This window comes from Miniopterus natalensis, chromosome 15 (genome assembly GCF_054644295.1).
Source record: "Miniopterus natalensis isolate mMinNat1 chromosome 15, mMinNat1.hap1, whole genome shotgun sequence".
Taxonomy (NCBI): Eukaryota; Metazoa; Chordata; class Mammalia; order Chiroptera; family Miniopteridae; genus Miniopterus; species Miniopterus natalensis.
This window is the reverse complement of record NC_142095.1, coordinates 36,403,384-36,420,962: the sequence shown is the minus strand read 5'-3', so window position 1 is coordinate 36,420,962 and position 17,579 is coordinate 36,403,384. Positions and strand designations below refer to the sequence as shown.

Genomic DNA, 17,579 nt, shown 5'->3' with positions numbered 1-17,579 from the left:
GAGAACCAGCCCCCAGGAGGAGCCGCAGCCCCAGCGGCTGGCGGAGGAGGCGGAGAGGCGGGGCCCTCTATACTCTTTTTTTTTTTTACCCTCTCCCAAGGGTTTTCTGTGTTTTTTTTAAGAGAGAGAGGAAGAGAGAGAGAAACATTAATCAGTTGCCTGCCCCATGCACCCCAGTTGGGCATGGAACTCAAAACCTAGGTATTTGCCCTGACCAGGAATTGAACCCATAACCTTTTGGTGTAAGGACTGATAATCCAACCAACTGAACTGAGCCATGTGGCCAGGGCTAATCTTTACTTTTTAACTGGACCGTTTCATCATTTCTTTGTAGTTTTAGTGATAACCATTAAGTTTGGATATGTTCCTATTATCTATATTTCAACTTTCCCTGGCCAGGTAGCTCAACTGGTTAGAGCATCATCTTGATACACCATGATTGCGAGTTCGATCCCTGATCAGGGTACATACAAGAATCAACCAGTGAAGGCATAATAAGTGCATTAACAAATCGATGTTTCTTTCTCCTTTCTCCCTTTTTAAAAAGCAATCAATAAATAAAAAATTTTTAAGTTTTAGCTTTCTACTTACCTCACTTTGTAATTTATTTCTTATTTTTTCTATCTGCCTTCTGTTGGCTTCACTTTGGTTTTAATCTATTCTCCTTTTTTTTTTCTTTTAATATATACATATCTTTTATTGATTTCAGAGAGAGGAAGGGAGAGGGAGAGAGAGATAGAAACATCAATGATGAGAGAGTCATTGATCAAGCCCGAAACTCGGGCATGTGCCCTGACCGGGGATCAAACCCCGGTCACCTGGATCCTGGGTCGACGCTCAACCGATGAGCCACGCCTGGCCCGGCTAATCTATTCTCTTTTATTCCCTCTACAGTTTGGAAGTTGTAAGATTTGTGGATAAACTTTTAGTTCCTATCCAAGAAATTTTAATATGCATAATTGAATTATCAAAGTCAAAAGTTAATCAGCATCTTAAACCTTCTAAACAATACAAAGACCTTAGATTAATTCAACTCTGATTGCTTTACTTATGCTACTGATGTTTTGTATTTTAGTTCTTTTTGTAAAATTTTTAATACCATAAAATAATGTTATTGTTTTATATAATCAGTAGTTTTTATTCACAAACATCTTTCTTTCCCCTCCCTCCCTCCCTCCCTGCCTCCCTCCCTCCTTGCCTCCCTTTTTAATTCTCACACAAGGATTTTTTTCCCATTGTTTTTTCGGAGAGAGTGGAAGGGATGGGGAGAGAGAGAGAGAGAGAGAGAGAGACATTGATTGGTTGCCTCCCGCATGTACACTGACCAGGGCTGGGGATCAAGCCTGCAACCAAGGTCCCTGCCTTTGGCCGGGATCAAAGCTGGTACCCTTCAGTCTGAGGGCCGGCACTAACCACTGAGCAAAACTGTCTAGGGCTACTACTTTCTTTATTCATTCTTTTATTGCTACTGAAAAGTCATCTGTTAGTATAATTGTAATTCCTTTAAAGGTTATTTGTCTTTCTTTTCTGGCTATTTTTATTTATTTTTATTATTTATTTATTTGTTTATTTAAAAAAAAAAATTTATTGTTTTTTTTTTTTAACATACCTTTATTGATTTCAGAGAGAGGAAGGGAGAGAGAGAGATAGAAACATCAATGATGAGAGAGTCATTGATCGGTTGCAGCCCGCAACCTGGGCATGTGCCCCGACCCGGAATCGAACCCCGATCTCCTGGATCCTAGGTCGATGCTCAACTGCTGAGCCATGCCCGGCTGGGCCTGGCTATTTTCAGTATCTTCTTTTTGTATCTTCTTTTTAGTATCTGCCTTTTGTATTCTACAGTTTTACTGTGATATGTCTAGATATGAATATCTTTTTACTTATACAATTTGGGGCTTCCTGAAACTTTGGATTGGTGTTTTTCATCAGCTCTGGAAAGTTTTTAGCCATTATGTCTGCATATTGCCTTTGCCCGTTCTCTCTTCTCCTTATAAAACTCAGATTGAAAATTATATCAGAACTCTCTTGGGTCTCCATTTCTCTTTTCATAGTCCCTTTTTTGGTGTCTGTGTTGTTTTTTAGTTCTCATTTTCTTTGAAATCTTTTAAACCAATCTATTGAATTTTTACATTTTGGTATTTCTGTTTTTCATATTTTGGTAGGGTTTTTTTGGGGGGGGGTTCCTGTGCTTTGCTTATATCTTTAATTCCATTGTTCTTTAAATGTGTTCAACATATTTTTTATTCTGTGGCAGATAATTCCAGTATCTGAAGTACTTACATGTCTGATTTGCTGTCATTTCTGTTAGCTTTCTGTTGTGATTCTTTTATTGTGTGTTTCATGGATTTTTATCACAAGCTAGTATTTCTTAGAACTTTATCTCTAGAGATTCTTTGAGTCTGGGATTGAAGTTGAGTTGATCCAGAGAAGAGATTTATTGTTTATTCTAGGCACCTGGCCTATTTTTATTAGTGCTAGCTCATGATAAAGAGTTCTCAGAGGCCCGGCTGGGCGTGGCTCAGCGGTTGAGCATCGACCCAGGATCCAGGAGATTGGGGTTCGATTCCCAGTCAGGGCACATGCCTGGGTTGTGGGCTTGATCAATGACTTTCTCATCATTGATGTTTCTGTCTCTCTCTCCCTCTCCTTTCCTCTCTCTGAAATCAATAAAGATATATTTAAAAAAATAATAAAAAATAAAAAAATTAAAAAAAGAGTTCTCAGAGATTCATCTTGCGCTTCTTTTCCCATAGTACCATGATTGAGATAGGCGCAGATTGAGCTGGGTGGAGGTTGGGGTGTGTAGTCCTCCTTATTCCTTGACAGTGCAGAAAATGAATTGTTTTGAACTTTCACTTACACTGCAGCCATGGGCTTTGAGTTCCATCTTCTGGTGGCACTTGGCCTTTATCTCCTGCCCTTGCATCCTCCCAGAGCCTTATAAACTAAAGCTCAAGTTTATCTTGCCTTACAGATGCCATCAAGGTTAACGTGGTATTCTGCCTGCTCATCTGCAATCCCACTTTTACTCTATTCCTGATTTTATGGGCATTGCTTACTCTTAACTGGAAGCAGATGGATGTATTTTATTTTATTTGTGGTTAATCCTCACCTGAGCATATTTTTCCATTGATTTTTAGAGAGAGAGGAAGGGAGAGAGAGAGGTGGTGTGGGAGAGACAGAAAAAAAACATCAGTGTGAAAGAGACACATCGATTGGTTGCCTGCCACAGGCACCCCAACCAGGGCTGGGAATCGAACCTGCCTCCGAGGTACATGCCCTTGACCCTTTGGTGTGCAGGCCGATGCTCTAGCTACTGAGGGCCACATGGATGTACTTTTCAAGTTTTATTATTTTTTTTGTTTTCTAACATTTTATCCAGCGTTGTTTTTACTGGAAAGCTTCAGTTAGAGTTCATTTCCACAAATGAACAGCAAATTAGATATGCAAGTCCTTCAGGAAAAGAAATCTTCAAATAAGGTATTAAATATATTAAAAAATAGAAGTGATATCAGAACAATCATTAACTTCTAGCCTTTTGACTTGTATCCTTTAAATTGGGTCTTATCCTTCTTTTTCTATTTATTGTAAGTATAGTTGGTATACAGTATTATATTAGTTACATTAGTTTCAGGTGTATAATATAGTGATATCTCCATACCTTACAATGTGATCCACCCCGCAATTCTATTAATCATCTATCACTATGCAAATTTATCACAATATTACTGACTGTATTCCCCTTAGCGTTATTCACTCATCCCCTCATCCTCCTCCCCTCTGGTATCTATCCCTTTGGTCTGTGTTTCTGAGTCTGTTGTTGTGTTTGTTTGTTCATTTGTTTTGTTTTTTAGATTCCACATATAAATGAAACCATACAGTATTTGTCTTTGTCTGATTCATTTCAGTTAGTATAATATTCTCTAGGTCCATCCATGTTGTTGCAAATGGCAGAATTTCCTTCTTTTTTATTGCTGTGTAATATTCCAGTGTGTGTGTCTGTGTGTGTATGTACCTAGGTTGCTTCCATATCTTGACTGTTCTAAATAAGGCTGAAATGAACATGGGGTGCATATGTCTTTTCACATTAGTGTTTTTGTTTTCTGTGGATAAATACCCAGAAGTGGAATTGCTGGGTTGTATGATAGATGTATTTTTAGGGTTGTGGGCTTTTTGTTTTGTTTTGTTTTTTGAGGATTGTCCATACTGTTTTCCATAGTGGCTGCACCAGGTCTTATTCCTTAAGTGACCTTTCTTAGTAATAATTAGGCTTAATTTAGAAAATCATTTATATTTTGCCTCAAGTCTTTCTGTAATAAGATAGGGCATAAATAAATTTGATTTCAGAATGCCTTTAAAACATACACTTAGTTTTTGAGAAGAAAATTGAAGCCCATGTATCTTTTAATCATAAGTAGTTTAAAATTTGTAATAGAGATTTTGAAGTTATGCCTTAGAAAACCAGTCTTTGCTGGAACAAGATGCTTTAAAAGTAATAATTGATTTATAATAAAATAATAAAGTGATCTTTTTTTCTCTTTTTGCTAATGTACAGCCAGATTCTCCTGAATATAAAGCTGCTTGTAAACTCTGGGATTTGTACCTTCGAACAAGAAATGAGTTTGTTCAGAAAGGAGAAGCAGATGATGATGATGATGATGAAGATGTGCAAGACAATCAAGGCACAGTAACTGAAGGAGTAAGTGTGCAGCTGGAACGGGTGATAGATGGGCTGTTAGGAAGTGGACAAGGCCTCTGTGATTTTCTCTGGGGTGTTGTGGGCTTTCTATATAGTTGTGTTGGTAACTGGGAGAGTAAAAGGGCATAATATAGACAGAGAGCCCCACTGCATTTACAAGGGATCATAAGACATCCTGGACAATGTGTCCCATACTCACGCATGTTTTTATGAATTGCTCTTATGTTAATGCATATTTCCCGCTCAGTTTTAAAAAGAACCTTCATATCATCAAGTGATTCAGTATTCCTAGATTGAGATACCATGTAAGAGTAAGCTTTGTTGTGATTGAAAGTTGGGAGTCAGCCCTGGCCGGAGTGGCTCAGTGGTTAAAGTGTCGGCCTGCACACCGAGGGGTCTCGAGTTCGATTTCCGGTTGAGGGCATGTACCTCGGTTCCAGATTTGCTTCCTGCCTCCTGTCAGGGCGAGTGCAGGAGCCAACCAGTCTATGTGTCTCTCTCACATCAATGTTTCTCTCTCTTTCTCTTCCCACCTTTCTCCCTCTCTCCGTCCTTCCCTCCCTTCTACTCTCTCTGAAAAGCAATGGAAAAAATATAAAAATGTCCTCAGGTGAGGAATTAACAATCACCACAAAAAACAAAATTGGAGTTGGAGAGTCAGTGGAATCACCTTAGAAATATTTTTGTAGGTTAGACTGAGTACTGTTCCTAGAATGTGCTAAGTGTATTCCTTCCTCTGGAATTTTGCAGTTGCTCTTTTGCTTAGAATGTTTCCTTTGGCTTTTCCTATCACTGGCTCTTTTTCATTATTGTAATATCACTTAATATCAACTGGGAGAGGACTTTCCTGACCACCTATCTAAATTGTTTGCTCCATACTCCTTTTCCGTCATCACATCCCTCTGTTCTATGGTCTTCAGTCTTTACCACTATATAATTTGGTGAAATAACTTGTTTATTAGATTACATGTTTACTTTCTGTCTTCTCCCAAGTAGAATTATAGTCGACAAAAGAAATCACCTTGTTCACCTATTCCTGACATCTAGATCGTGCCTGACTCGTAGGTACGGATAAATACTTTTTTTGTTTGCTTGTCAGTCCTCACCTGAGGATATTTTTTTCCATTGTTTGTTTTTGTATTTGTTTGGTTTTTTTTGAGAGAGAGTAAGAAGGAGTAGAGAGAGAGAAACATTAATATGAGAGAGACACATCAACTGGTTGCCTTTTGCATGTGCCCTGACCGGGGTTGGGAAAGAACCACCAACCCAGGCATGTGCCCTTGACCGGGAATTGGACCGGAGCCCCTTCAGTACACTGGCCAACACGCTAACCACTGAACCACACCAGGCAGGGCAGTACCGATAAATTCTTGCTGAATGAGCACACATTTATAAAGAAGAAAGAAAATAATAAAAGGAATTATATCTCTCTTCAGCTAAATAGTAAGATACCCAAAGCAGTACATTTCCCTTTCTTTCCTGAAACTTCGACACAGAAAGAAGCAGTGGTGGGTGAATTTCTCAGAACAACTTCTTGCCCTGACTTGTGTTGCTCAGTGGTTAGAGCATTGGCCCATGCACCAAAGGGTCTTGGGTTTGATTCCCAGTCAAGGGCATGTACCTGGGTTGCAGGTTTAATCCCTGGCCCCAGGCAGGGTGCATGCAGGCAGCAGCCAGTCGGTGTGCCTCTCTCACATCAGTGTTTTTCTCTCCCCCTCCCCATTTTTCCTCCCACCCTCACTCTAAAAAGCAATGGAAAAATATCGTTGGGTGAGGATTAACAACAACAACAAAAAACATAACTTCTTTGTGTATTCTCAAAATCTAGTTTCTGGGGACCTTGTCAATTTTTTTCTAGAAATTAAATGATTGGAATTAAGTAGAAGGCATTTAGGGATTCCCTAAAATTTTACTCTCTGGTATTAATGTGGGAGCAGCAACTTAACCCATGCTTTCTTGGACAGAACATTCATTACCTACAGGGGGCTCAGCCTTATTAGGCCTCCAGGGTTCTAGTCAAAAATGAAAATGTCTATATTTAGGAATTGCCTGTGTTTATTTCAGTAAGAAACTGGAAGGATCTTGAATGTTCATATTTATATCTCCCAAACTTCTTTCTAGCCCTAAGTTTCTCAAGAAGGGAGAAGGAATTTTCAGGCCTTTCATTTTTAAATTAAGAATGATGTACTTGGAATTTTCCCAGTTGTGGGAGTAGGTTATATGAATGCATTTACATACCCTGCTCCCTTTGTCATCTGCAAGACAAAGTAGCTGGTATGACTTGGAGGAGAGGAATCTTGGCTGTAGAATATAACTCTTTTTTCTTTTCTTTTTGTTTGTTTTGTTAATCCTCACCCAAGGATATTTTTTCTATTAACTTTTAGAGAGAGAGAAAGGGAGGGGAGGGGGGAGAAGAGAGAAATGTCAATGTGAGACACATCCATTGGTTGCCTCCCACATGCACCCCGACGGGGTTGGAGGATTGAACCTACAACCCAGGTACGGTATATACCCTTGACTGGGAATCGAACCTGAGACCCTTTGGTATGCAGGCTGATGCTCTAACCACACCGGCCAGGACTAACTCTCCTTTTTGAAGCTAACTCTGTGGTACCACGTTTTAGCCAGGAAGTAAATGATGTAAACATGGGTATTTTAGTCTACTTTCATCAGTATTATGTTGGTTCTCTAAATTTATGTGGCTGGGCACTCAGCTAATCCCATGTCTTACATGTTAAATATTTATTGTGTGGTCTGTTTTTGGCAGGCACTGTGATAGACCCAAGAGATTTGTTAAAGCCCTCTCTGTGGAGTTAATGTTGGAGGACCTTAATATTGAGACTATACTAAATAAAAGACCTGTTGGTTTAGGATAAAAATACTAGTGTTTTTATTATTTAAATCAGAAATAACCATTAATCTTTATTTTATATGCACATTAATCTTTATTTTATATATTGGACTTGAACTACCATTTAATAAAAACATTGACTGAGATAGCCCGTTGCTCACTGTAGAGACTGGCCAGGCACTCTTTGGGGCATATACTTTCCCATGTAGAAACAGTGACTAAGGTAGGACTAAGCCAGCCATCTGGAGAGCAGAAGTAATGGTCATCAGTTGACTTAATCTCCATTCAGTTTTGATATAACTTGAATTCTGTCATGAGAGCTGGCAGAGCACCCTCTGGTGAAAAGTATGTTGTTCCCACTTTACATATGTAGTTATTCTACCAGAATACCAAGACTTTAGTAGGTATGAACAGATATAGAAGTGAGCGGGTATCATGGGGCATGTTTTTCTTTTTCAGTTGCTCAGAGCCTAAAAAGGTAGGCATTTCTAATCATTTATACAAATGGCACTTGAACTTCGCTGTTACAGTGTTTACTGTGGAATGGAGTTTAGTAAAAGGATCTGATCCAAAGGATTCAGTTACTGAAATATATAAGGAGCCTCATTAGTTCCACATATGCCATTCTGGGAGTACAGCTACCGCATTCACCATCTGAGCATTTCCGTATTTTTCAAACTTGTACTTACAATAATTACTGTTTAGAAGTTGCTCTTTTGAGTTGACTTTCAAATTTTGGAAATTATTTCAAATATCAGCATTTGTTGTGGCATTTCTCTCTCAAAGTACTTACTTCTCCCCTCTTTTCTTGCTTCCAAATCCCTCCTCCCAGTCTTCTCCAAGTTACTTAAAGGAGATCCTGGAGCAGCTTCTTGAAGCCATAGTTGTAGCCACAAATCCGTCAGGACATCTCATTAGCGAACTTTTTCAGAAACTGCCTTCTAAAGTGGTAAGTGATACAATTAAAGATAGGTGAATTAAAGTGTGTTTTTTGGGTGTGTTTTTTTTTTTTTAAGTACTTCAAAAGTTTTATTTTTAGTAAATACAGTACACTTAACGGAAGGCGTTGGAGATAGCCAAGGGCTCCTTTTCATGGTCTCAGCAGCACACATATATAGGGTGTGTTCTATATTTGGCTAGAAGGTTGTGGGGTTTTTAAAATTTTTGTGGGTTTTTTTTGGTTGGTTGGTTTTTTTAATATATCTTTATTGATTTCAGAGAGAGGAAGGGAGAAGGAGAGAGAGAGATAGAAACCTCAATGATGGGAGAGTCATCATTGATCAGCTGCCTCCTGCACACCCCCAACTGGGGATTGAGCCCGCAACCCAGCATGTGCCCTGACTGGGAATTGAACCGCGATCTCCTGAATCCTAGGTCAATGTTCAACTGCTTAACCATGCCTGGCCGGGGTGTTGTGTTTTTTTTTTTCATAAAGTACATATAACATAAGATTACTATTTAACCATTTTAAGTGTACAATTCAGTGATATTAGGCTCATTAATACTATCGTGCAACCATCACCACCATCCATCTTCAGAATATTTTCTTCCTAAATTGAAACTCTGTGCCCATTAAACAGTAACTCCCTATTCCCCTATACCTTCAACCCCTGTAACCAGTATTCTACATTCTCTCTCTCTCTGAATTTGACTAAGTACCTGATATAAGAGGAATCGTGCAATATTTATCCTTTTGTGTCTGGCTTATTTCATTTAGTGTAATGTTTCCAGAATTCCTCCATGTTGTAGGATGTGTCCTTTTTGAGGCTGAATAATACTCCATTGTTTGTATATATAGTTTTTTTATACTACATTGTTTTTCTATTCATCTGTTGATGGACTTTTGGGTTGTTTCTATGATGGGTAATTCTAAATTACAAAATAAACACCTAAACTAAACCTTTTATTTATAAAAGACAAAAAGACATTCTGTTTGCTTAGGAGACAGAATGAAAGAAAGATAAATGAATTCTTCCTCTTAGTTCTCCTTAATCACCTGGTAATGGAGAAGAGAGACCTATTTTCTACCCCAAGGAAGAAGAGATTTTCTAGACAAGTAAGACCCTTAAAAGTGTCAGGGCCCCTTGTGGCTTCACACCCAAGATGCAATTAACATAGCTGAAGGTTTCACTTTAGCCTGTGGAACTACAAAAATTTCCACTGTAGCACTTAACTCCATTGTGATCATTTACTTTTGTATCTACCTCCTTCCCTAGTCCATGCATTTCTTTTCTTTCTTTTTTTTAAAAAATATATCTTTATTGATTTCAGAGAGAGGAAAGGAGAGGGAGAGGGAGAGAGAGAGATAGAAACATAAATGATGAGAGAGTCATTGATCGAGCCCACAACCCAGGCATGTGCCCTGACCGGAAATCGAACCCCAATTGTCTGGATCCTAGGCCGACGCTCAACCACTGAGCCACGCCTGGCTGGGCCCATGCATTTCTTAAGGACAAGGACAATGCCATATTTTCTTTGTGTCTCTACCATGTAGTTGGAACCTAGCATGCCATAGATGTGCAAGAAGTGCTTGTTGCCCGGCTGGGCATGGCTCAGCGATTGAGTATCGACCTAGGATCCAGGTGATTGGGGTTTGATTCCCAGTCAGGGCACATGCCTGGGTTGCGGGCTTTATCCCCAGTCGGGGGCGTGCAGGAGGCAGCCAATCAATGACTCATCATTGATGTTTCTATCTCTCTTTCCCTCTCCTTTCCTCTCTCTGAAATCAATAAAGATATATTTAAAATAAAAAAGTGCTTGTTGACTGACGAGTGGCATGCAGTTTTCCCACTAGTCATCAACAAGACTAGTATTTAAAGGCGTGTTTTAAATAGTTATAGGACAGTTATGACATTAGATACAAAGCATATATAAACACTACTGTCCTAAGTGTGGATCTGATTAGAAAAAAAAATAATGATTATATTGGACATAAGTTTAAAGTTTTAAGAAAAGAGGAAATCAGTAAGGTGATTCTTTAAAAAAATTAAACATAGAATTACAATATGAGCCAACAATTCCACTTTGGATGTATACCCAAAAAGTGAAAGCAGGGTTTCAAAGAGAAATTTGTACACCATGTTAATAGCAGTATTTTTCACTGTTGCTAAAGTGTGAAAGCAGCCGAAGTATCCCTTAACAGATGAATGGATAAATAAAATGTGATATATACACACAGTGGAGTATTATTCAGCCTTTAAAAGTTTTAAATGAAATTCTGACACATGATAAAGTGAGAATGAACCCTGAATGCATTGTGGTAAATGAAATAAGCCAGACACAAAAGGACAAATATTGTATGATTCTTAGAGGAGGTATTTAGTGTAGTCAAATTTGTAGAGACGGAAAGTAGAATTACAATTTTCAGAGGCTGGCAGGAGTGGGCAAGTGGAGAGTTATTGTGTAATGGGTATGGAGGTTCAGTCTGGGAAGATGAAAAGTTCTGGAGATGGACAATGGTGGTGGTTACACTATAATGTGAATGTACTTAATGCCACTGATCTGTACATTTAAAATGATTAAGTGGTAAATCTTATGTATATTTTACTACAATAAAAAAATTATGGGAAACAAGTACAATCTTTACTCAAGGTGTATTCTTACTCTGCAGGCAATAAGTATTAGTTGAGCCACCAAGGGTGATTTGGAGCAATAAAATAGTAATATCTAGTTCTTCCCCCATTCTGGGAAAGCTTCTGGGACACCATGCAACAGGAGTTGGTTGGGGAAAGTAGGTTCCTAGTGGTCCCTCAGGGTGTAACAATTTGAGAAACAACAAGGAGGGGAGGGCAATTTTTACCTTTCCTTTGTAAATCCCAAGTGGGACTGTCTTAAGTGGGAGAGGTGGGTTGGGAATAACATGAGCCAGGAGCTTGGATTACTTTGTATCCTAGCTTGGGTGGCTGTGCCATAATTTGTGTTCTAAACGGTTTCTTTTCTTTTTTTAATCCTCACCTGAGTATATTTTTCCCGTTGCTTTGGGCCAGGAGCTTAGATTACTTTACACCCCAGCTTGGGTGACTGTGCCATAATTTGTGTTCTAAACTGTTTCTTTTTTTTTTTTTAATCCTCACCTGAGGATATTTTTTCTGTTGCTTTCAGAGAGAGTGGAAGGGAAGGAGGGAGGGAGGGAGGGAGGGAGGGAGGGAGGGAGGGAGGGAGGGAGGGAGGGAGGGAGGGAGGGAGAGGGAGAGGGAGAGGGAGAGGGAGAAAGAGAAACATTGATGTGAGAGAGACACATCAATTGGTTGCCTCCCGCATGCACCCTGACTGGGCAGGGGATTGAGCCTGCAACCATGGTACTTGCCCTTGGCTGGAATCAAACCTGGGACCCTTCAGTCTGAGGGCTGATGCTCTAACCACTGAGCAAAACTGGCCAGGGCTAAACTGTTTCTCACAAGTAGAATTGGTGAAGAGAGTGAACAGGAAAGGGGTTTGATCCAAGCAAAGAAAGGAGGAGTAGTAAGGTTAAGAAAATAGAGGGGTAAGCAGAAGGATCTGATAAGGTAAAACATCACTGAGATCATCCCTTCAGCCTAGTAATTGAGTGAAAGCTGTGGCCTTCTGCTTTTTGTTGTTGTTTGGGCTCCAAGATTTGAACAGGTAGGAAGAGCCTGGAGAGCACAATCTAACTTCCTCTGACACCTCTCTCACCTGAGACCAACTTTTGAATTTTGGTCAACTTCAGTTATTTCCTCTAAGGAACATAACCTGTAGGAAAGGCTCAGGGCAGTGCATGCACTGTAGGCTTTGTGAAACCCTTCAAGGACGTTCCTCTAACATGTATAATTTTAAATATTTTGATAAGCTAATATTTGATAAGAAAACAGAACTTTGCTTCGTTTATTGAACGTAGTTTCATTTATAGTGTGTAAGAATTAAGTTAAATGTGAAACTAACAATTCTTGCAGCCTGACTTCTTATAGATCCTTAAGAATTTTATATGAAATGAGATATAATTGTATTATTTAGATTGCAAAATTAAGAGAGCTTATAATAAGTTCTTCAAAAACATTCCTCTACTTAATTTCTAGACATTGATAACTTAGGACCTTAAATTTAATTCGTGTGATTCTGTGAATTTAGAATTTTTTAAAACATTAAGTGGTGGTGTATTATTTGTATAATGATAATTACCAAATACTATCTATAAACTCCTACATGTTGTTGGGTGGTTCATGAAGAATGTTAAACTCAGCCCAGCCGGGTGTGGCTCAGCGGTTGAGCATTGACCCAGGATCCAGACGATCGGGGTTCGATTCCCAGTCAGGGCATATGCCTGGGTTGCGGGCTTGGTTCCCAGTCAGGGGCCTGCAGGAGGCAGCCGATCAATGACTCTCTCATCATTGATGTTTCTGTCTCTCTATCCCTCTCCTTTTCTCTCTATGAAATCGATAAAGATATGTTAAAAAAAAAAAAATGTTAAACTCAAATTCTTTCTGCTTTAACTATAACAAACAATATACTGAGCAGCTGTGTCTTTAGTTTTGAATCTCTCAAAGCTGCTCAATTGATTAAGATTGTCAATATCAGTGTGCTTCCTTGTTTTCTCATTAGCTGAATACTTTCACCTATTAAGCATGCCTGGCTTTTTGTCTTTCAGCAATATCCAGACTATTATGCAATAATTAAGGAACCTATAGATCTCAAGACCATTGCCCAGAGGATACAGGTATGAAGATGAACATATGTAATTATATGTGGTTTAGGGTAGATTAGCCAGTGGTCTTTCTTACTGGCTTTTAGAAAACAGAGAAGCAAATGTCTCTGTAAGGGTATTTCATTAATGTAATGTAAACAAATAAGAGTGGAGTTACTGATTATAGTTTTGGAGGAGGCAGCTTAGCATCCCTTTTGCATTTTTCCTGTAGGGAGGAAAGTAAAATTTTCACTGACATATTACATCTTGCTCTTAGGACAATAATTAAAAAGCATTGGTCGTGGACATTTTTAATTGTGAAAAGTACATTAGCAATAAAAGCTTTGTTGTTTATTTTTATCTGTTTCCAAATAGTTTTAGGAAATCTCAGAATAAAAATTACAACAGATTGTCAGTGTTTAAGGTCAGTGAAAATAGAGACTTTGTTCTCTTTGAGTGCCCTCTTCCATGTATCCCAGCAGCAACAGGCACCTGGAATTGCTAGGTGCCTGCTGTATTTTATGTGCTTTATATGTATTAATTCTTACAACTGCATTTTAGAGATGAGAAAACTGAAGCACGGAGACGGTAAGTCACTTGCCTGAGTCATCAGCTAGTAAGGAGAAGAGTTAGGATTTGAATCCAGGCAGCCTGGCTCCAAAGTCTGTGCTCTTAACCCCTACACTGTTACTTCCTCTCCACAGAGTAAATATTGAGTGAATGAAAATGAATGAGAATGAAAATTTAGTGATCATAGGTTAAGGAAAGTATAGGAAAAATGAAGTAAATTATACCAGAAATCTAGTTTTTAGAGTTTAGACTGACATGGGCTATTTTCATAGCTCTGCTTCTTATTAGCTACGTCACTTTGGTCGGGCTATCTGCCTGCTTCCTCTGCTGTATGCTGAGTGTAGTATTACTGCTTCACAGTTGTAGAGGTTGGTGATAATGTATGTGAAGCATCTCCCAGAGCACCTATGAGATGTGGCCTTGGTCAATGTGAGTGACTGATCCTCCCAGGGTAAGGAGGGTTTGGGGCTCCTAGCAGATAAAGCAAAAAGGAAAATTATATGTGTTTTATGGCATCATTGAGAAATGAGTCTGAAAGCACAATGATTTGCCAAGAGGGAGAAACTTCCTTGGCTTTTAATTCCAAAAGTAGGAAAGAATAACAGGGTAGTAATTATTGGCACCATAGAAACATTTACACTGAATGTTACAATACAGATTCCCTAATGTATCACCCGGTTTTTCAGGCAACCTAATAGGTGCTAGTGGGAGTGACAGTCTCCTAGAACCTAAATCCCTGGGGTTCCTAACACCTATCTAGGGGCAAGATGTTTTCATAATACTGAAAATCAAATTGGATCTTCAAACACCCCTACCTCAGCCCCAGTCTTCCCTCTGTCACCTCTCACCTTGTTTCCTTTTTCTTTCCAAAAGCCCCACAGAAGCAGCTCCTTTCACCATCATCCTAATCAAGAACCTCCCTATGTCTGAATAATTATAATAATCTTTCCTCCCTCTCTGATGAAAGGCTGTCTAGTCTTTTCTGCATATTGCTTCCTGACCCTAGCTTTCTTCCTGCTATTCCACTACCCAGAGACTTATTACTAGTAAAGGGAATCCATGAAAAGGGTATTGGATAATTCATGGAATCATTGAGAAGGAAGATGGGAGAACTATGGGAAATAGAACTCAAGGCTGTCATGGCACAGCTGAGGTCATACACAGTCTCTTTGTGGTGCCATTGCTGTTACCATTGTCATTTGCCACTGTGATCCCGGACACCTGCTGCTCCATTCCTAGACTCTACTCTCCTGCAGGAGTTAGGAATGCATTCCTTCCATTCCCTTGCTGTTGTCTTTTTAGTCCCTCAAGACTCAAGCATGAATTATTTCCTCTTGCCCTGGCTGCCAAGCTGCTGGCAAAGCCACCATCTGCCCACTTTTAACCTCTGTTGTGAAAGGTAGGTCCTTCCCTACCACCTGTGCTGGGATTTCCTCCAAATAAAAAGGGTGCTCAGATGTTGGGTATCTCTACATGGCAAATATCCAGCTCCTCTCCTTTGCCTGGCTCTTTGGTCTCTGCCTCATTTTCCCTACTCTACCTATGCAGCCTGTGCTCATGGTTCTACCCTTCCCCACCCTCCATTCTCCTTTATTTGGTTTCCTCAATATCTCTAGAAGGTGTTTGTTCATTTGTCTCCTTCTCATGTGTACCTTTTGACTAGAATGTCTCCCTCCTTACTTTCCTCTGTAAATTGAGGCAATTATGAGTCTCCTGGGTTATTTTGGATTGAATAAGCTGTAAGATGGGGTACTCACAAAATATTAACATCTGTGCTAGACTGACCTTTTATTTTATCAGAAGTGGTCCATTAAACTAGAGGAGTTTTACTTTATACTGTTAAGTCCACCTTCATTAGTATTAATGAAGCACTTAGAACAGTGCTTGGCACCTAAGTAGACACTATGCGTTCGCTAAGTAAAACAACTTTTACCTTACTTGAGTTTTTAAGAAATTGTAAGTTGTTTTTATGAGAATAATTTAGCTCTGGTTTTGTTATCTCAAAAACAAGTTTGTAAATGGACAATATTAATAAATTATAAAAGAGAAAATGACTTTACATTGTGTTCATGTGTACTTTCCAATAAAGTTTTGGAACATGGTGACAAGTTAAAAATATGTGGAGTTCTTTTCTTTAAAAGGTCATACTGATGAACTTTCAATAAGAGGAACTTGTATATTTTGTTGTTTACTATAGAATGGAAGCTACAAGAGTATTCATGCAATGGCCAAAGATATAGATCTCCTAGCAAAAAATGCCAAAACTTATAATGAGCCTGGTTCTCAAGTATTCAAGGTTAGTATTTTTGTTATTGTTGTTTTTATTGATAAGAGTAGATACTTTAATTTAGAGGTAGTAATTTTTATATACCAACTTTATTGAGATAAAATTCACATATCATACACTTTACCCAAAGAATACAATTTAACAGCTTTTAGTATATTCACAGAGTTGTGCAGCCATCACCAGTCAGTGGTCAATATCCATTTCCCCAACCTCCCCAGCCCTAGGCAACCACCAGTCTACTTTCTGTCTCTGTGAGTTTTCCTGTTCTGGACATTTCATATAAATGGAATCATAATATGTAGTCCTTTGTGACTCTTTTTTCACTTAGCATAATGTTTTCAAGGTATACATGTTGTAACATGTGTAAGTACTTCATTCTTTTCACTGCTGAATAATATTCTATTATACGTATACACCATGTGTTATTTACCCATTCATCAGTTGCTAGACATTTGGGTTATTTCTACTTTTTTGGCTATTATAAATAATGCTGCTATGAACATTCATGTATAAGTTTTTATGTGGATATGTTTTCATTTTTCATGGTTATATACCTAGGAATGGAATAGCTGGGCCACATTGTAACTATATAGTAACTTTGATTAACCACCAAATTGTTTTCCAAAGCAGCTGCACCATTTTACATTCCTACTGGCCATGTGGAAGTGAAATTTCTTCATCTTCAAGAACATTTGTTTTTTGTTTTTGTTTTTATTATAGCCATCCTAGTGGATGTGAAGTATCTCATTGTGGTTTTAATTGGCATTTCCCTAGTGATTGATGATGTGAACATCTTTTCAAGTGCCATTCATACATTTTTTTGAAAAAGTGTCTATTCAGATCCTTAGTCTATTTTTTTAATTGGGTTACCTATGTTTTTATTGTTGAGTTAAGAGTTTTTTTAGATAATCTGGACCAGTTATATGATTCACAAATATTTTCTCCTATTCTATGGATTGTCTTTTCACTTTTATAATAGCGTGTCCTTTGATGCACAAACATTTTTAATTTTGGTAAGTCCAGTTTGTTTTTTTCTTTGGTTATTTGTGCTTTTAGTGTCTTATCAAGAATCCATTACTAGTATTGTAATAACTACGTATGGTGCCAGGTGGGTACTGGAAATATTGGGGAGAACACTTTGGAAAGTGTATGATTATCTAACCCTATGCTATACACCTGAAACTAATACAAAATAATACTGAGAAAAATTAAGTCGGTCTGGGATTAAAACAAAAAAAAAGGAAGAAACCATTATCTCATTCAAGATCACAAAGATTAACACCTATGTTTTCATCTAAGAATTTTATAGTTTTAGCTTTTACATTTAGGTCATTGATCCATTTTTAATTAATTTTTGAAACACGAGGTAGGTATTAGGTAGGAATCTACATTCATTCTTTGACATGGGATAATCATTTGTCCTTGTACCTTATGTTGAAAAGACTATTCTTTCCCCCATTGAATTGTCTTGATACCCTTGTTGAAAATCAACTGACTATATATGTATGGTTTTATTTCTGGATTCAGTTCT

At 38.4% G+C, this 17,579-nt stretch overlaps 1 protein-coding gene across 7 annotated transcripts in view; it reads left to right on the top strand.

Annotated features, from left to right (window-relative positions):
- Window positions 1-17,579, top strand: part of PBRM1 (polybromo 1) — a 108,204-nt gene that overhangs the window by 16,021 nt on the left and 74,604 nt on the right. For all 7 annotated transcript variants that reach the window (XM_087825020.1, XM_087825024.1, XM_087825019.1 and 4 more), the window contains 4 exons: window positions 4,559-4,702; window positions 8,386-8,502; window positions 13,156-13,224; window positions 15,959-16,057. In XM_087825020.1, the coding sequence (XP_087681146.1) occupies window positions 4,559-4,702; window positions 8,386-8,502; window positions 13,156-13,224; window positions 15,959-16,057 (429 nt within the window). The remainder of the gene's footprint in view (window positions 1-4,558; window positions 4,703-8,385; window positions 8,503-13,155; window positions 13,225-15,958; window positions 16,058-17,579) is intronic.